Source organism: Eschrichtius robustus, chromosome X, assembly GCF_028021215.1.
Source record: "Eschrichtius robustus isolate mEscRob2 chromosome X, mEscRob2.pri, whole genome shotgun sequence".
NCBI lineage: Eukaryota > Metazoa > Chordata > Mammalia > Artiodactyla > Eschrichtiidae > Eschrichtius > Eschrichtius robustus.
The window spans coordinates 133121569-133142886 of NC_090845.1; the positions used below are offsets into that span (position 1 = coordinate 133121569).

A 21318-nucleotide genomic window follows, 5' to 3' on the forward strand; every position below is an offset into this window, starting at 1 on the left:
CCTTGCAGAGGCGAGGTATAGATCGGGCAATATAGTGTTCAGGTATTCCGAGGGTTCCAGGCAAATAGCATCTTTCTTTTTTTTTTTATTTTTTAATAGAACTTTATTGGAGTATAATTGCTTCACAATACCATGTTAGTTTCTGTTGCACAATAAAGTGATCAGCCATATGCATACACATGTCCCCATATCCCCTCCCTCTTGAGCCGCCCTCCCATCCTCCCTATCCCACCCCTCTAGGTCATCGTAAAGCACCAACAGGCAAATAGCATCTTAATATGATTCCTTAAGAGCACAATATCTCAACCTATACTTAGTGGTTGTCTAGCCTCTTTCCTAGAATTTCAGAACTGAAAGACCCTTATAGAAAGCATCCAGTTTTATCCCATCATATATTTGACATATGATAAAGCAGAAAGGAAGAACATTTCTCAAATCACCCAGCAAGTCTGGGATAGAGCTGACTAAAAGTTTGCTAATTGTTTCACTCAACAAATAATTTTTGATCATGTACTATATGCCAGGTATTATTCTAAGCAATATAAGTACATCAGCAAACATACCAAGATTGTTACCATCTTGAAGCTTACATTTGAGTAGGGGGAAGACAAAAAAGAAACAAGTAAAATAAGTAAACTATATAATGTGTTAAAAGGCAATATGTCTCAGGAAAAAAAATAAGATGTGAGTAGAAACTATTGACGAGGCATTGCAATTTTCAATAGCGTGTTCAGGGAATACCTCACTGAGTAGGTGACATTTAAGCAATGAACCTGAAGGTAATGAGAGTGAGCCTTATGGACACCTGAAGAAAGAACATTCAAAGTAGAGGGAGCAGAAAATGCAAAGGCCCTGAGTTAGAAATGTGAACAATGTGTTCCAAAAATAGCAACTATGCCACTGTGTCTGTAGTGGAGAGACCAAGGGGGAAGATTAATAGAAGATGAGTTCAAAGAGGAAACTAGTGGTTACCAGTGGGGAGAGAGAAGGGGAAGGGGAAGGGAAAAGACAGGGGTTGCAGATTAAGAGGTACAATGCACTATGTTAAAATAAATAAGCTACAAGAATATATTGTAGAACACAGGGAATATAGCCAATATTTTATAATAACTATAAGTGGAGTATAACCTTTAAAAATTGTGAATCACTTGTACACCTGAAACCTATATAATATTGTACATCAATTATACCTCAATTTAAAAAAAAACACTCTTCAGGAATGGTTGAGGTGTCAGGCAGGCTATTTCTATTATCATGGAGTAAAGGGCAGGATCTGACATTAATGTTGAAATAGAAAAGATAGTAAAATCATTAATAGCCATTATTAGTAGAGGATGAGTCACTTGAAATATATCACCATCAAACACCCAAACCAAGCAGTATATTAGTCATAAGAATCCCAGTTTTCTGCAAATGGCATTACTTTGTTCTTTTTTATGGCTGAGTATTCCATTGTATATATGTACCACGTCTTCTTTTTTTGTTAATTTTTATTGGGGTGTACTTGCTTTACTATGTTGTGTTAGTTTCTGCTGTACAGCAAAGTGAATCCACTATACGTATACATATATCCACTCTTCTTTTGGATTTCCTTCCCATTTAGGTCACCACAGAGCATTTAGTAGAGTTTCCTGTGCTATACAGTAGGTTCTCATTAGTTATCTATTTTACACATGGTAATGTATATACATCAATCCCAATCTCCCAATTCATCCCACCCCACCTCCCCACCATGGTGTCTGTATGTTTGTTCTCTACGTCTGTGTCTCTATTTCTGCTTTGCAAATAAGTTCATCTGCGTGATTTTTCTAGATTACACATATAGCGATATTATACAATATTTGTTTTTCTCTTTCTGACTTACTTCACTCTGTACAACAGTCTCTAGGTCCATCCACGTCTCTGCTAATGGCACAACTTTGTTCCTTTTTGTGGCTGAGTAATATTCCATTGTATATATGTACCACATTTTCTTTATCCATTCCTCTGTTGATGGACATTTAGGTTGCTTCCATGTCCTAGCTATTGTAAATAGTGCTGCAATGAACATTGGGGTGCATGTGTCTTTTTGAATTATGGTTTCTTCTGGGTATATGCCCAGGGGTGGGATTGCTGGGTCATATGGTAGTTCTATTCTTAGTTTTTTAAGGAACCTCCAGACTGTTCTCCACAGTGGCTGCACCAATTTACATTCCCACCAACAGTGTAGGAGGGTTCCCTTCACAGCAACATGGATGGACCTAGAGATTGTCATACTGAGTGAAGTCATAATGAGAGAGACAAATATCATATGATACTGCTTATATGTGGAATCTAAAAAAAAAAAAAGGGTACAAATGAACTTATTTACAAAACAAAAGTAGAATCACGAATGTAGAAAACAAACTTATGGTCACCAAGGGATAAGGCTGGGGGATAAATGGGGAGATTGGGATTGACATATACACACTACTATATATAAAATAGATAACTAATAAGAACCTGCTGTATAGCTCGGGGAACTCTACTCAATACTCTGTAATGGACTATATGGGAAAAGAATCATAAAAAAAAGAGTGGATATATGTATACGTATAACTGATTCACTTTGCTGTACACCTGAAACTAACAAAACATTGTAAATCAAGTATACTCCAATAAAACCTAAAAAAAAAGAATCCCAGTTTTCTGCAAGTTTCCCATTAAATCCTGAAGCTATAGGCAAAAGGCTTCAGTATACTGGAAGCCCTTGGGCTTCCTAATTGGAATACCAGAGCTTCACTACTGCATTTAGCCCTTATATGGAACACATCTAGGTTTTAACAATTACCTCAGATGTGTTGCTCCATCCTCATTTTCTGATATTCACACTTTTCCCCCACTCTCCAGCCATCTGCCAATACTTGTGATTTTGCAAAACAAAGCTCTCATGCTTTTGTGCCTTTCTACAAATTGTTGGGTTCTTTTTTGTCCTGCCAGGAATGCCCTTTCCTCTTTATATGTGGAACAAATTCCATTCAAGTCCATGCTCAAATATTACCTCTTCCGTGGTAACTCTGTATGTGCCCTATAGGCATAGTGAGTTCTCCAGCTCACAGAAATCCCAGAGCACTTTGTACAAGTAGCTTAGTGCTTAACACTGTTGAAATAACTTTCTAGGCTCAAGATGGAGCCACTCCTGCCTGGGGTGCCACATCAAAAAACAAAAAGTTAGATGACTTTCATGTCCCTATAAATGCTCTACTTGACGGAAACACAGTATATCCAGTCTGTTTATGTGTCTGTCTTCTGCACATAAGTGTGAGAAACTTGAGAGAAGGGTCTCTACATATTATTCTAATCTGATGCATAGTATGGTGATTGGCACATAGCATATAGTCAGTAAATGCTTCTTGATTTAATAAATATTTCTGCAAGATAGGCAGAGCAGGTATTTTCAGTCCCATTTCCCGGAAGAAGAAACTGAGGTCCAGAAAACAGAAATGCCTTGTCCATGGTTACACTGCTGATCTGGGCCAAAATTAGGACTCACACTTAGAGCTCCTAATTCCTAAAGTTCATTTCACTATAACATACATACTCTGTCTAAGGGTAGTGAAACTGAGCAGGACCCTGTGGGGCCCTCCCAGGTACAAATCCCCTGTTTCTCCACTGGGGAATTTGAGCATGATCTACCTGTTCTCCTTGCACGGCCCTGCAATAAAGCTTTCTCTGCTCCAAACCCCAATGTTTCCATTTGTTTGGCCTCACTGGGCATTGGACACACTAACTTGCATTCGAAAACAGTAGCATCTAAAATAGTTGGGTTCTTTGGAACCAGAGGGACCCTTCTGATGATCTGTAAATCCCCCTTGTGTTAGAATGATCTTTTTAACAGACTCAATCTGCCTGAGGTTCAGCTTCTTGCCTTTGAGAATAAAGGCAATTCTTGTTATTTCAAGGCCCTAATTTCCTCTTGCAGCTGGCAAAAATGAAACAAATGTGAGAAGACCTCTTGGGAATACATTTTTCCTTCCCTCCCTTAAATGCTAGTTCCCATGTGATGCTTTCCCACATCTCAGCCCATGTCTCCAAGCTGTAATGAAACCTATAATTTTTAGCTTACAGCACTTCATTGCTGGCTTTTTGTGAAACTTCCATTATGCCTTATAGTACAGTAAATTATGTGTCCTATCTTTCCTGCTAAGATGTGAATTCTTGGAGGGTAGGGGTTGATATCACCACACAGAGTCCACAGCATAATTTGTGATTAACTGAGACTTGTAATATTACTTGTTTCTCACCTCATTCTAAGCTTTCTCAGAGTCCAAAGTGAGCCACTCTATCTCTTCTATGCTCTTCTGTTCATCAGAGTGAAACACACTAAGTGTGGTTCCGTGAGTCAGTTGCTAGCTTAATGAATAAGGAACTACAGGTGGAATCCCCTAGAGCAAAAGCCATTACAAAAAAGGACTGTGTGAAACAAAGCTATCAATGCTTGGTTGATTTGATTACATTAAGTCCTATACAACTAACAATGTGACCTAAATGCCTTCCCTGGTTCCTGGCCATTTCAGAGGCAGTCTCTGTAATGAAGACTCAAATGCAAGCTATTTGTATCTAAAGCAAGAGGAGAGGAGATTTATTATTAACATTTCCGTGTGTGTTGGTGGGGAAAGTTCAGGTATCATGCACAATTTATCTTTCAAATAATTTGTCTTTGGAACATCCCAAGTACATGAGCAAAACTGACCCAATCAGACAAAGGATAAAGGAAGGCATGCAGGTCTGAATATGACAATAAGTCTCTCTTAATTGGTCAAAAAATACCACTTTCTTCTTGATGATGCCAACATGGAGAAATGAGTGCTTACTTTAATTTTTACCTAAACATAGGACACTATTAGTGTGTGGCCTAATATATAGAGGACACTTTGTGCAATGTATTTAATTTTATAAAATCCCATTGTGTCAAAGTTCTGGGTGACAGACCTGCATTTCCAGCTGCAGCTTGTCATGTCCACCTCAAACTCATTATGCTTAAAACTGATATCCCCTACATTCCCTTCTTAGAGGAAGTAGTGGGATGTAGTAGGGAAAAACAGTTTGCTTTAACATAAGAGTGACTTGAGATTCTGTACCAGCTCTGCCAGTTATTAATGGTGTGACTGTCGTTCTATTGAAACTTCAGTTTAGTAATTATAAAAATGGGGATATTAACACAAAAACCTCCACAGAGTGGACATGTGGCAGGACATATGTCAAGCAATTCACATGGCTTATCACATTTACTCCATGTGTGGACAAAGAATGTTGCCTGTCATTCCAATAAATAAGGAATGTTGCCAGACACCAAGCCATCAGCCACTGCAGCCACCCCCTGTCGGTGGGTCCTGAGGGGAATTCAGGATGGAGAAAAACAGGATACTGGCCCTAGATACTTAAGATGCATATCAAAGGAATAATTTCAATAAGCCCAGTCTTTTGCACCTTCTCATATACAGAAAAGCACTAAAATCATTAACTTGAGATGTCTGGTTTTTGTGATTAGCAGTAATCTTCTTGATGTTCAACTGCATGATTTTTTGAAAGCAAAAACTGCTATATATCCTGGCTCCTCACTTACCTCTTTGGAATAGTTCCTCAGAACAATCTGAGAGGTTATTTCCGGGCTATAGTCCTCAGTGATGTCTTCAAATAAAACATAACTCACAACTTTTCGGTTATGCGTTTTTTAGTCAACATTATGAGGCAGGTAGTGTTATGATTCACCCCATTTTACAGAGGAAGGACCAGGAGTAATCTTACTGCAGAATCTACCTTCTTAATCTGTCATGTTTGAACTATCATACATTTTTGGGTTCAGCAACTTGTGTTAACACAAATGATCTGATCATGTTGCTCACTTTAAAAAAAAAATCAATAATGCTTCCCTGTAACTACTGGATAAATACATTCTGTATCACTTCCAGACTATTATCGCTCATCGGTCACACAGAAATTTTTCCACTACCCCTCTTTCTTTATCACTGCCATTTTCCAAATGCTTATTTACTCCTCTACATTCAATGGGGATGTTAACATTTAGATTATCATTTTTCCCAACCTTTAGTGCTTCTATTACCCCAGGGGACTTCTTTACTTACAGGAAGTACTCATACAACCCCCCACCAATCATCATCCTTATGCCCACCAATTTCCAATCAGGCACAGAATACCATCAATGCTACTTTTTGAAAATATAGTATAACCATATACTAAAAACCTTATTTAGTGGAAAAAGGAGTAGCTTGAACTCAGAGAGATCTGCAATTGCTTAATAACTGTGTCATCTTGGGCAAATCATTTTTAGTTTTTAAGCTTTACTTTCTGGATCAGCTAAATGGGGATAATACCTATATTAAATAGTTTTGTTAAGATTAGAGATGTTTTACATAAAGTGTCTGTCACATGGTAGGTGTTCAATACATAGTAGTTGTTATTAATATTATTATTAGAATTTATAGCTCATGTAACTGGGCACCTTACCTTCATCTTGCCTTCCTCCAATCTACCTTCCATACTGTCCCCAGAGTGATCTATCTAAAATGCAAAACTGTTTGTATCATTCTTTTGGAAGAAACTCTTCAATGGGCCCCTATCATTTTTATGCCAGCATTGCTCATAAACACCCTTCTTTACCCCAGGCCACTTACCTGCACTTTACTTTGTGGTCCTGAAACCAAGCAGGACCCTGTGGGATCCTCCTGGGTACAAAAGCCCCTCCCTGTCCCCTGTTTCTTGTTTGCAGGAAAAAGGCTTCAGCCTCCCAGACCTTCCCTGATTTCCAAAGGGCAGATTCAAACAGTTTCTATTTAGGAAAGTAAGGGAATGCAGAAACAAAGGATGAGCAGTCAAGAAACAATAGTGCAGCCATGGGGCAGGGCCCTGGTTCCTCCTCAAGGCATATACATAACAGTATCTTTGAGTTCTGCAGGAACTAAGGCCCCCACCCAGGTGGAGGATGTCAACTTCAGGCTAAGCACAAGATTCTTAGAGCACTGCCCTGTTACCTCACCACCAACTAATTAGAAAAAAGTCACACATCCCACAACCATCACCCCAAATTTTCCCTATAAAAACTTCTCCCACAAAACCATTGGAGTGGGGGGACTTGGGTTTTTTGAGCATGAGCCACCCGTTCTTGCTTGGTCCTGAAGTAAACCTTTCTCTGCACAAAATTCCAATGGTTTGGTTTGTTTGGCCTCACTGTGTGTTGGGCACACAAACTTGCATTAGGTGACAGTTCAGTCACAATGAACATTTTTTTAGTTTCTTTATTGTATCATCACTACCTCCCCTGTTCATTCTTCTGGCCTTCGTATCTGCTGTACTCTCTCTCTCTGGAACATTTCTTCCCTATCTTTTATTATAATTTACTTCTACACATCTTTTAAGTCACAGTTTAGAAGTTATTTCCTCTGGAATTCATTGTAGATAGTCCCCATAGACTCACTTCATTGTCCCTGCTAGTTGCTCATATATGCTCATATAGCATATTTCACTCTGTGCTTCCCTGATCATAGCACATATTCTACATTTTCATCATGGTTTAATTGTTTTCCCCAATAGAATGTAGTTATATGAGAGCAGAAACCACATCTATTTTTGCCTACCACTTTATCCCTAGTGCCCAGAATACTCTTTGGGTCTGATTAAGCCCTCAAGAAATATTTTTGGAAGAATTAACAAATAAAAGTTCTAACAAGAGACATGAATTTTCTGATGCATGATGTCAATTCATAAATACCTGCATTTGTGTATGCTATTTTCCCTGCCTGGAATACCCTCCTATACCTCACCCTGTCCCTCATCTGTTTAATAGTTACCTATATTTCCTTAAAAATTCAAGATACAAGATAAGTATTATCTCCTTTTCACAACTTTCCTTGGTGTCTCCACATGATTTTAGATGCTTTTTACCCTGTAATTCCATCACATTTTGCCCCTACCTCTATTTAAGGACTTTTATATTATTGTGCAGCTATCTGTGCATATGTTTTCTTTAACTGCTAGAGAGTAAAGTCACTAAGAGCATGAGCTGTGTCTTATGTATCTCTGTAGTTCAGCATATATCCCAAAGCCTTAAACATAATAGCACTCATAAATATGTTGAATGAATGATTCAAGTGAATGAGATAAAATCTAGCTAAATTCAATAAGTACTTTTCCCTCCTATTCAAATAATCACTGGAACTTTTTTATTATATTATATATTATGCAACATTTATATATAATAAGTATAAAGAACACAACAATGAACGTATTTCCCCATATCTTCATTAATAAATAAGATGTCATTAATAGAAATAAAGTTCCCTATATCCATGTCCGAAAAAATGGAAAATACCTCATAAATGTGTATATCATCTTGACCTGGACTCTGTTCATCTTTTCTATATTGTTTCAATTTTACTATGTGTGCTGCTGAAGCAAACAGCAGGTAATGAGCTTTGGCCTGCATTTTTATGGTTGTCTTGAGGTCCCAAGATGAAGCAAGGGAAGGCTTGATTCTAAACTGTCCTAGTTATGTAGCCATGCAATGCTTGGTCAGATTTTTCTAAAAAGTTGTCCTTTTTTAATTTTCCTATGGAATCCAGATACTATTTCTAAGGGTCAAAATAATGATAGGAATGCCGTAGAATGACATTTCCTGAAAAATTCTAAGTATTCTTCAGACCTTATCCAATTTGTGCTTTTCATGTGTCTACAAGACAGGCAGCAGCTACATTACTATCAAAATGAGAAAGCAGATAATTTGTGTCTTGCAAAAGGTCACTAGACAAATAAATTATGAGGTGATAAATAGAGTCAAGCTCTTATTTTAAGTTTTGAACCTAGGTTTCCCTCTGGATCCACCTTCCTGGGTCAACAGTGAAGCATTTACTGTGTAAGGGAACCAATAGCTTCATCATGCTTCTGAACTTCTGTACCTCCTCTGTTCTGTCCTTCAGAATAAGCACAAGGGTATTCTGCATAGACTTCTATCTTATCGAACTCCACTTTCTTGTCCAATTCAGACTAGAATGAAGGACCTAATGGTCATCTTCCCATTCATCCAACTCTATTTTCAGGTGACTAATCTTCTGCCCTACTCGGTCTGCATCCTCTCTTCTTCATATTTCAACATTCCTATCCTCCCATCTCCTTTCTTCTCTCTTTTCTCTTCCTCCTCCAAAACTTAAACCTATCCTCTATTCTCTTTTCCTTTTGTTATTCAGTTTCTCCACTATCCTGTTCTCCTCATTCATTCTGTTTCTTTCCCTCTATTATTCTCAGTCTCTATGTGTTCCTTTTCTGCCCATCACTCTTCCCTCCAACCACCTCATTCCATACATCCTCTCTTCTGTTTATATCTACTCCACTCCATTCTTTCCACAGTTGTGTACACTGTCATCTCCTCTTCAAACTCTTCTCTTTTATGCACTTTATTACAAGTATATCTCTCTTCTATCTATTCCTCCACTTATGCTCTAGTCTCTTCAAATTCTCCTTCATACATTATGACCATTCAGACTTCTACTCTGTCCTATCCTCCCCACCTCTTTTTCAACATTTATGTCTAATTTCATGTCCTTTCATGCAGTGTCAGAACAGGTATCCCCCTTCCTTTACAAGTACAACTTTCCCTGTAGTTTGGATACCATCTCCTGACAGTTTTCTCTGGGAACCTGATGTCAGAAAAACCCTATTTCTACTGTATCTTCAATCTTTGCCTTTCTACTAGCCCCTTCCAGCTATCTCACAAATATGTGCCAGTCTCTCCATTCAAAAAAAAATAACTATTTCCTTTACCCCTGAATATATCTATTATATACCCATCCCTTTCATTTTCATGCAAGTTCCCAGAAAGTATTTTCTATGTTCACTATCTCCACTACCTCTATGCCAACTCATAAAAACTCCTCATTGCACTAATCACTCCACTGAAAGAGTGTATGTGAAGAACACCAGTGTTTTCCATGTTACCAAACCTAATACATACTTTCAATTCTCTATATTAGTAGATATCTTTGTAATAGCCAACAATATTGTAAAGATGTATAAGTAATAGTAAATAGCATAAAATTGCAGCCGTACTGCCAGAGTATGAATGCTCGACCATTTACTACCTAGGTGATCTTAGAAAATGTTACTCACTCTGCGTCTCAGATTCCTTATCTGTAAAGTTGGAATAATTGTATCTATCTCATAGACTTGTTATGAAGATCATAAAATTAGAATGATTATAAAAATGCCTGGCACATTGTAAGTACTATATTGATGGCAACTGTTGTACTTATTATGCTATTATTGTATTATTATTATTGATCACTCTCATCTTTTTGAAACCCTTTACCCTTTCAATATATTAGCCAAAATGTGTTCAATCAATATTCAGTAACAATCCTAAAATATCAGTGTCCTAAAACCACAAAGGTTTCTTTCTCATTCACACTATTTGTCTATCTCAGGTTGTGGGGAGGGATGTTCTCTTCTATGTTATCTTTAATAAGGGACACAGAATGATAGAGCCAAGGCCACTTGGCATAATACTACTCACTGTGGCCAGGGGAGAGGAACATGGAAAATCATGTACTGGCTTTTAAAAGTTTCCAATCCTTAACAGATACATATTACTATATACAAAATAGATAAACAACAAGACCCACTGTAGAGCACAGGAGACTATATTCAATATCCTGTAATAACCTATAATGTCAAAGAATCTGAAAATATATATATAACTGAATCACTTTGCTGTACACCTGAAACTAACACAACATTGTAAATCAACTATACTTTTTTAAAAAAGATAAATGAACTTTATGACCAGTGCTGCAAATTCATCCTGAGTAAAATGATACTTAATTTTATGAATTAAAAAGAACAATATTCTAGTTCCTGAGTGATCACTGTGTTTCCAGAAGGTACTGATATGGAAACAGTTATACTAGATTCCACTAATTGCAAAACTTTTGCACAGAGATGAAAATAAAGAAATGTACATGTTAAAAAAACAAAAAATAAATAAAAGTTTCCAATCCTCCCTCAGAAATCACACATGTTATTTCCACTCACATTTGGTTAGCCAAAGCAATTCATTTGTCTAAGGATCTATGGAAGTGAAATACTAACATATACCCAGAGGGAAGTGAACTGGAAATATTGGAAGTAGCAGTATTGACTACCACACTTAGCTTTCAAGATACTGCACACTAGTGGTTCTATTAACACCTTCTTTTCTTTTCCTTTTCGGTCTCCATCATAGGTTCCTCTTTCTTCCCTTCTGCTTTAATGATAGTGATGCTACATGACTGGATGCTTGGCATGATTTTCCTCTCACTCTACATACTTTCCTGAAGTGATCGTATGCATTCACATGGTTGTCCCACCATACTGACAATACCAAACTTTACATCTCTCCCTTGTGTCTCTCTCCTGATCTTATGACTTGAATATCCAACTATTGTTAGACTTCTGTCCCTGGATAATCTATAATCTTCTTAAGCTTATCTTGTCCAAAATTAACCTCACAGGTTTATTCTATCTAAATTTTTCCTAAATCTCATATGATCTACCCCAGTTCGTAATACCATCAGCCGCCCATTTTACTTGGGTGCCTTCTACCTTAATTCCTCCTCTTTGCTCTCATTCTGACATTGGCTGTTTTTACTGTCTATTTCCTCAGTGTATCTCCCCGTCTCCATCTTAATCCACTGCTCTGAATTAGAATTTCACCACTCCTCATCTAGACTATTTAATCTGTCTCCTAACCAGCTTTCCTATTTCCAGTCTTGTTCCCTACGAATGCATTCTTTACACAGTAACTAGGATGCCATATATAACATTTAAAAAAAATTGACCACCTCATTGTCTTGCTTATAATACACCATTCAATTTCCTGCAACTGCTCAGTTGGTTTTCTCTACCCAGAATGTCCTTCCTCTCTTCCCTCCACTTTCCACATACAATTTCCTTGACTACATTCTACTTATATAATAAAGCAAAAATGAATGCCAATACTAATAATCAGGAACTTAGGTGTTGCCTCATCCAGGGACTCTTTGCTCAACTTGATCCAGAAGAATGAGTTAGATGACCCTTTTCTATTCTTTCATAATTACTCATAACTTTATCATCTCAGTTAATTTTTTGTGGTTATCTATTAGCCTTTTCCCCTTATTATATTGTGACTGTCTTAAGGACAAAGACCATATCTTCTTAATGTTTGCATAGCCAGAACCTAGTCCAGGGCCATGTATGTATTAAGAAGTCAAAACATGTTTGGTGAATGAATAAATGAATGGATGAAGAATACTAATCTTTCTTCCATCTACAATTTCTCTCCCTCCAGTGTCCCTTTCCCTACTTCTGTATGTCTTCTTTTCTTTCTTCCCATTTACTGCATACTTTACTCCAATTTCTCCTTTTTCTTTTAGGATATTCTAATATCTAGCCTTTTTATTTTATTTCATCTTCTGCCTTATCTTCTCAAATTTTCTACTCTTTTTCTCTCCTCTCATAGTCTCTCTTTCCTCTACCCACTTCTCCTTGATCGAATCATCTGTGTGTGTGTGTGTGTGTGTGTGTATAAAAGTTCTGGGAATAGACCAATAAAATAAATATATATGTTAATTTTATTGATCTCTTCTCCACATTATTCTTCCCAGTTCTATCCACTTCCCTTTTCTCCATCATTCTTTCCTCTACTCTCTCAGCTCCTCCTCTTTAATTCAACTTCTAACAATTGACTTGCTATCCATTTTTCCTTGGCCATCTTCTTGTCTCCCAAATTCTTTCAGAAGCACATCAATAAATAGTAAATTTAAAGTAATGAAGGACTAGCACACAGGCAAGCACACTTCATGTATTCATCACATATTTACCAGGTATACATTATTTGAGTTTCATTGTGTATAATAACAAATGCACAGAACCTGCACCGAAAGATCACTCATTAATGTGGCAGGCAGCTTCAGGAAGTCACAACTGACAGCAAGAACCAAGAAGGTTTTTAGTGTTGGGGCAAAGAATCTTACTGAACTGGAAATGTGTTCAAAATTATTCTTTTAAAAGCAAAATTTACATACCTAAAAACTCTAATGATAACGAGTCATGAAAAACATAAAACTGTGACGGTTTTATGCTTTGGGAGCAGAATGTATGAAATACATTATATATATAATATATATTCATATATATATTAAAAGTTATATTCTTAAGTTGTGTGGAAATTCACTTATATGAAACTCCTCAGCATTTCCACACAATGTGGCATAAAATATATGTTGCTATAATTTTGTACTTATATATGTAACATTGTACGTTTCAGAAAATAGCTAACATTATCTCACTTGATTCTCACAATTCTGCATCATACGGATAGTTTGTTGCTTCAGTTAAACCTAGGCTATTCTGACTGTCACAGTGTTCATGCCTGTGTATATGGCTGTAAGTCTGTGTATTTAAATGCCCTTGACTATGTATATGCCTGTGTATTAGTCTACACATGTCTCTGAGTATGCATAAACATTTATACATTGTGAATGTATATCTCTGTGTGTCTGAAAATGTTCATATGGCCAACTCTATTTTTTATTGAAATATAGTTGATTTGCAATATTGTGTTAGTTTCAGGTATACAGCAAAGTGATTCCGTTTATATATATATATATATTTTTTTAATTTATATACATACACCTATATACATATAAATATTTCAGATTATTTTCTATTATAGGTTATTATAAGATATTGAATATAGTTTCTTGTGCTATAAGAGTACATCCTTGTTGTTTATCTATTTTATATATAGTAGTGTGTATATGTTAACCCCACACTTCTAATTTATCCCTCCCGCCTCCCTTTCCCTTTCCCCTTTTGGTAAACATAAGTTTGTTTTCTAAGTCTGTGAGTCTATTTCTGTTTTGTATAGAGATTCATTTGTATTATTTTTTAGATTCCATGTATAAGTGATAGCATATAATATTTGTCTTTCTCTGCCTGACTTACTTCACTTAGTATGATATTTTCTAGGTCCATCCATGCTGCTGCAAATGGCAATATTTCATTCTGTTTTATGGCTGAGTAATATTCCATTGTGTGTGTGTGTGTGTGTGTGTGTGTGTGTATCACATCTTCTTAAAGCAATCATCTATTGATGGGTACTTGTATTGTTTCCATGTCTTGGCTATTATAAAGAGTGCTGCTATGAACATTGGGGTGCACATTATCTTTTCAAGTTAGAGTTTTTGTTTTTTCTGGATATATGCCCAGGAGTGGGATTGATGCATTATATGTTAGCTCTATTTTCAGTTTTTTAAGGAACCTCCATACTGTTCTCCATAGTGGCTGTACCAATTTACATTCCCACTAACAGTGTAGGAGGGTTCCCTTTTCTCCACACCCTCTCCAGAACTTATTATTTGTAGACTTCTTAATGATAGCCATTCTTATCGGTGTGAGGTAATACCTCACTGTGGTTTTGATTTGCATTTCTCTAATAATTAGTGATGATGAGCATTTTTTCATGTGCCTGTTGGCCAACTCTCTATACTTGTGTCTATAATATATACGTCTGCAAGTGTGCATACCTGAAAATGTGTTAGGAAGTATATGCCTATATGTGCATTTCTAATCTGTAACCTTGACAGAATTTTCAATGGATAGCTTAAAACATGCTGATTTCAATCCTGGTCCTACCCCAGTATACTTTAGATGAGCTGCGCCACTCTCTGACCTCATGGTGTAGAGGAGGGTTCCATTGTCCACCAGTCTGAGCAGCTTGTTAGGTGTGGTCATGTTATGGGCCACTGATTTCTTGCCATTGTGGAAGAAGGTGTCAGGGGTCCAGATCTTACTAGCCAGGAGATTATTCAGTGGAAGGATCTTCATGGGTCCATCAAATTTCAGTCTTTCATCATGCCATGTCTGTCGAAAAAATACATCAATGGTGTACTCCTAAGGACAAAAAGAGAGAGAACAATGTTTCAGTTGAGTTCTGGTAGGGACCCACAGTGCCCTTAGCAAATATTAATTACTTTGCAGTATTTCCTCTGATGCAGAGAAGCAGCAGTCTATTAACAGTAGTTACTAGTAAGTAGGGCAAATGATTATGATTGAGAAAAAAATGTCATGGTGATCAGTAAGTACATAGATAATATGTTTGACAAGATTTTGCTTAGGAAGATCACGGCCAACACTGCCCTGCACATCATGCAAGCTGAACACAAGACTTTGCCTTATGAAAAGGAAAGAGCTCCCTTCTCTATGCAGTGGCATCTCTAATAAGAGCAAACTCCTTACGTTATCTCTTCTACTAAATGATCCCATATGAACATCAAAGGCCTATATAACAATTACCATAAAACTAAAATCTTAAATTTTAAAACACATTTCATTTGATTCTCTAACAATATGTCTAATGAGTTAATATCTTATTATCTTCAATAAATAAGGAACTCTTACAGATAAGATAAAAACAAACACACAAATAGAAAAATGGGTAAATGACATGAACAGAAAATTCATGAAATGGATAAAAATTGCTAATAAACATGGAGAACATTTTCAAAATTGCTGTTCATCTAAACATAAATTAAAGTTACAACAAATGTTCCAGGTTTTGGTAACAGCAGACTAAATCATTTGGATATACCTTCCTATAGCTATTAATTATAAAATTTGAACTAAAAATTATGGATATATAGATAGATAGATATACAGACTATTTGAAACCAATGGGGAATAATTGAAAGCAGACAAAAACTTGAACAAAGTTTAGTCTTGAAAGATGGCAGCACATGTGCTCAAGGCACCGCATACCCTGATGAGGGGCTGAAGCCTGTAGGAAGGGAGCCTTTCCCTAACTGGTCCACAGAGGAGCCACATTTATGCAATTTGTCTAGAGGGGATACATTTCCTTATCTGCAAAAAGGCACTATATATGCTAACAGCTTGGGAACTAGATAATAAATAGGTTGGATAATGATTTATAGTACAAAAACCTGAGAATGCTGAGACTAGAGGAACTTTCACTTTTAGGCAATCTCTTGAATTCACTTTAGCTCCTAAAGAGTCTCAGCCCCACCCATCTGCAACCTTGGGATATTGGAGCTTTTGGAAAAAGCCAACCAGAGATTTGATGACAGCCCTAGGTTTCCTTCAGGAGAGGGTAGGAGCGTAGAGAAGAGGGGGAAGAACTGACATGTTTCATGTCTAAACTTTAGCACGTTTGAGGGCAGGGACTGCATCTTACTCACTACTGTATCCTTAGTACCATGCCCTCAACAAATCTGTGTGGAAGGGATGCATTCAAATCCATTTTATTCTTTCATCTTGCTGTGTTTTCAATAAAAGAGAGATGGTTAAAAAAAAAAATGGCAGCAGCAACAGGTTAAAATTGTGTTTGTGGCTTTTCTTTTCTAAAGGTCCTCTCCCAGGCCTAGAATTTCTGTGGCAGATACCACAGCCTTAATGGCTCAAAGTGGCCAATAATATGGAAATTTAGGGGTGGGAGTCCTGGAAGCAAGAGAGTCACAGAGAGGATAGGACCCCAAATCTGAGTATATACTTTGCCCCCAAACCTGGCTGACCACTACATACATAGTGAAAACTCTGGGGCTATGGAAAAAAATGCAGGCAGAAACAATAGGGGAGTATTCCACTAAATGACAGATGACAAAACTGTGGTGGGTGATGTTTGTGAGTTAGGCAGAAATCAGAAAAATTATTGGCTTAACACCTCAGAAGACAGAGCTCAAAGCTGGCCAAAGAGCTGAAAATTCAGGGGGAAGCCTTGGAGAAAAACAAAACCACTGAGAGGGTAAGTCCCAAAATCTGAGTAGAAACTCTGCTTTGACTGATGACTAAACTACACAAGGCATAGGGGACACATCTAGGTAGTCAGGTAAAACAAAGAAGCAGCCAGAAACTACTTAAAATCCTTTGGCTTAAAATTCCTTAATGGTTTCCAGTTATACCTGGAATAAATTCTAATACCTTTCTCTTACTTAGAAAGTACTTCGTAAACTGACCCTTGTCTTCTTCTCTAAGCTCTTCTCCAACCACCTGTAGCTCTACAAATTAGCCACTCTGGCTTTTCTTCTCCTCCAGCACACCAAGAATATCCCTGCCTAAGGATTAGGAGATTATATAATTTATTGTCTAAACTGGAACACTTTTGAGAGAGGAGGCTTTACCAATAGTTATATCAGGACAACAGGTGTAAGCCAGGACTATGCCAGGTTTAAAGCTGGAATTAGACTCCCACATAAAAGCAAGACCCTGAAGGGCTCCAACCTCAGGAGAAGGGTGAATTACATAAAAGACACTAGATAAAACCAGTCCACAACATGAAAATTCAGAAAGGAAACTTGTCTATCCAAGCATAAATTCTGAAATGGAGAGGAGTTTAGGGGAAACATTTCCACTGAGACTTAGCAACTTCAAGCCTAATCTTATATGAGATCAATATTTAAATGTACTCCTGGTTTGGGGCTTAAAAGCTAAGAAATTAACATAAACATAGGTCTCAGGATGGGGATACCTCTAGATTGACTTACAAAAGCAAACACTCTAAAGAGCCGTGGCTATAAATAAATGCTTGCTGAAAAGAAGTTCACAATCCACAACAACGAAACACCTAAGGAAATGGTAATAAGCAAGAGTCAGCTGATACAACATGTAGCTGAATTATACCCCTTCCAAAAACCTCACATAACAGAATAATCAAATAGATATTATAAAGGAACTATAATTAAAATGATAAAAGTATCAAAGGAGATTGAAAACATGAGAAAAGATCCAAACATTATGGGGTAAAAACAAGAAAAAAACAGATTTTAAAAAGGTCTATTTGAAGTAGATATTCTGTGAAAGAAAAATAGTCACTGAATAGAGAAAATGGGGGAAAAACAATAAAGTACTAATGGATGACAATTTCTCAGAATTGTTGAAATATAAGCATCCTTAGCTTCAAGAACATTAATCACTTGCAAGCTCAGTATTAAAAAATATATCCAAGCCAACCATAGTGGATTTGAAAAATACCAAAGAGGAGATCTTAAAAACAACAAAATAGAAAAGACATATTATCTACAAAGAAATAGCAGTTTGATAGCAGACTTCTTGAAAAAAACAATAGAAGCCAAAAGAATTCTATAGCCAACTAGATTATCATTTGAGAGTGGTTTCAAAATAAAGATGAGTTTAGATAAATAAGATAATATTTTCCCATGGCTGGGTCACTCACAGTATTCAGGCCTCATTCAGAATTCTCCATATCAGAAAAGCATTCTTTGACCATCCTATCATAAATAGTAATCCCTCTTCCCCTTACCATGCATTATTTTTCTTCATGCATTATTTTGTCAGATAGATCTGACAAAATGTATTTTTATTTGCTTACTCTTCCTTTCATTCCACTAGCCTGGATGCTTCATGAGAGCAGAGATTTTTTTCAGTTCACTGCTATATTCCTAGCACCTAAAATCCTACCTGACCAATAGTAGCTGGTTTATAAATATTTTTGAATTAAAAAGTGATTGAATGAATCCTCAGGAAAGGAACTACTAAAAGAAGTTTTTCATATAGTTGAAAATGAAACCAGCAGGAAGATTCAAGAAGGAATGGTGAGCACAAGTGTTGATAAGCTTATGGGTAAACTAAACAAATAATGGCTCTCTACAAATGATGTTAAGGGCTACAAAAACAAAGTGGAATAAATAACTACAGTAAGCCAAATGGAAGGAGGGAGTAGGGATACATGGATTAATATATTCTTGTACTATTTGGGAGGAGAGTGGAGATATTAAATTTAAGGTCAAGTATATATATCAACATTTAAGGTAAGCATTAAGAATATACTAGAAATAAAATGCAACACTTACAAAAGAGTAGAGAAAAAACAAAGGGGAATATAGAAAATGCTTCAATACCATAGAAGGCAAGAAAAAATAAAGCATATAAAAACATGGGGGAAAAGAATATATAAAATAGATAGTAGAAACAAACAATATAATGATAAATAAACAATGTAGCTGTATGTTATATATATACAAGAGTCACACCTTAAGGGCACATAAAAACACAAGTTGAAAATGAAGTGATGGAAACATATGTATGGGTAAATCCTAATCAAAATAAAGTCATAGAACTCTAAAATACAGACAGCAGGGACTGTAAGACTAACACTTTTGTTCAGGATGAAATATTACACTAAAAAATGGAGTATACCAACTGAAAAAAATTCTTAATTTTTATGTATGGATAACATGGACTCAAAATATGTAAGGCCAAAATTGAATTACAAGGAGAAAATGACAAACCCATAGATTCTCAGTAAATGAAAGACAAATCGAACCAATAATTTGTATGATAAAATAAGTGAAGAATCCTTTTGACAAGCATAAAGTAAGGAATACACATAGACTTAACACTTAGTAAATAAACAGTGTTTTTTTTTTTTTTTACCAAAAATAGATGATCATATGTTAAGCCATAAAGCAAATCTCAAGAAACACAAAAAAGATTTCATATCCTATAGACCATCTTGTTTCAATATGAGGCACTAAATTAGAAATTAATAATAAAGTTTTACATTTGAAAATTAGAAAGCCCGCTAAATTTTTTTAAGAAAACAAAGAAGAAACCATAAAGGATATTAGAAAATACTTAGAACTGAACAACAGTGAAAATGCTTATAAATGAAATTTTGTATTCAACTCCTCAAGTGCTGCTTAGAAGGAAATTGATAGCCATAAAGAAGCCTTAAATATGGTCTTTAAAAAAGGGAAAACCATAAGCTAATCTACCTCAAGAAACCAGGAACACAGAATATCCCAAGAAAAGTAAAGAAAAAAATGATCTACACAAAAGCAAAAATCAGTGAAACAGAAAACAACAACAAAAAAATAATACAGATGATGCACAAAATCCAAAATGGGTTGCTTTGACACACAAACAATATAGAAAACTGACAATAAGTTTAATCAAGAAAAAGCAAGAAAATGGGGGAACAGTTGGGGCGAGGGGTAGAAATATAGATTAAATAAAATTGAGCAAAACAAGTTGATAATTTTTGAAGCTGGGTGATGGATACATGAGGTTCCATTAAACCATTTTCTCTACTTTGTGGGTTGTGTGTGTGTGTGTGTGTGTGTGTCTGTGTGTGTGTGTCTGTGTGTGTGTGTCTATCATATATATAATCACTGCCAGCCTGTAGATAATAGATTGTAGGGAAATGAGAGTAGAGAGAGGGAAATCAGGGGCTTATTACAGTTTGATATGCCAGAGACAATGGTGGCCTGAGCCAGAATAGTAGCAGTTCAGGTGATGAGAAGTGGTTTAATATGAGAACACCTATGAACATAGATACAAGAACCATGAATAATAGATTTTTTTTTGAATTTCATTTTATTTATTTTTTATACAGCGGGTCCTTATTAGTCATCAATTTTATACACATCAGTGTATACATGTCAATCCCAATCACCCAATTCATCACACCTCCACCCCCACCCCCCACGGCTTTCCCCCCTTGGTGTCCATACGTTTGTTCTCTACATCTGTGTCTCAATTTCTGCCCTGCAAACCGGTTCATCTGTACCATTTTTCTAGGTTCCACATATATGCGTTAATATACGATATTTGTTTTTCTCTTTCTGACTTACTTCACGCTGTATGACAGTCTCTATATCCATCCACGTCTCAACAAATGACCCAATTTTGTTCCTTTTGATGGCTGAGTAACATTCCATTGTATATATGTACCACATCTTCTTTATCCATTCGTCTGTTGATGGGCATTTAGGTTGCTTCCATGACCTGGCTATTGTAAACAGTGCTGCAATGAACATTGGGGTGCATGTGTCTTTTTGAATTATGGTTTTCTCTGGGTATATGCCCAGTAGTGGGATTGCTGGATCATATGGTAATTCTATTTTTAGTTTTTTAAGGAACCTCCATACTGTTCTCCATAGTGGCTGTATCAGTTTACATTCCCACCAACAGTGCAAGAGGGTTCCCTTTTCTCCACACCCTCTCCAGCATTTGTTGTTTGTAGATTTTCTGATGATGCCCATTCTAACTGGTGTGAGGTGATACTTCATTGTAGTTTTGATTTGCATTTCTCTAATAATGAGTGATGTTGAGCAACTTTTCATGTGCTTCTTGGCCATCTGTATGTCTTCTTTGGAGAAATGTCTATTTAGATCTTCTGCCCATTTTTGGATTGGATTGTTTGTTTATTTAATATTGAGCTGCATGAGCTGTTTATATATTTTGGAGATTAATCATTTGTCAGTTGCTTCGTTTGCAAATATTTTCTCCCATTCTGAG

General features: G+C 36.5%; 1 protein-coding gene and 1 pseudogene across 1 annotated transcript in view; both read right to left on the reverse strand.

The window, feature by feature from the left end:
• GABRA3 (gamma-aminobutyric acid type A receptor subunit alpha3) overlaps nt 1-21318 on the reverse strand; it is a 258260-nt gene that overhangs the window by 62230 nt on the left and 174712 nt on the right. The window contains exon 5 of the mRNA XM_068533080.1: nt 14720-14940. Coding sequence (XP_068389181.1) covers nt 14720-14940 — 221 coding nt within the window. The remainder of the gene's footprint in view (nt 1-14719; nt 14941-21318) is intronic.
• On the reverse strand, nt 8333-8433 carry LOC137757505 (U6 spliceosomal RNA; annotated as a pseudogene).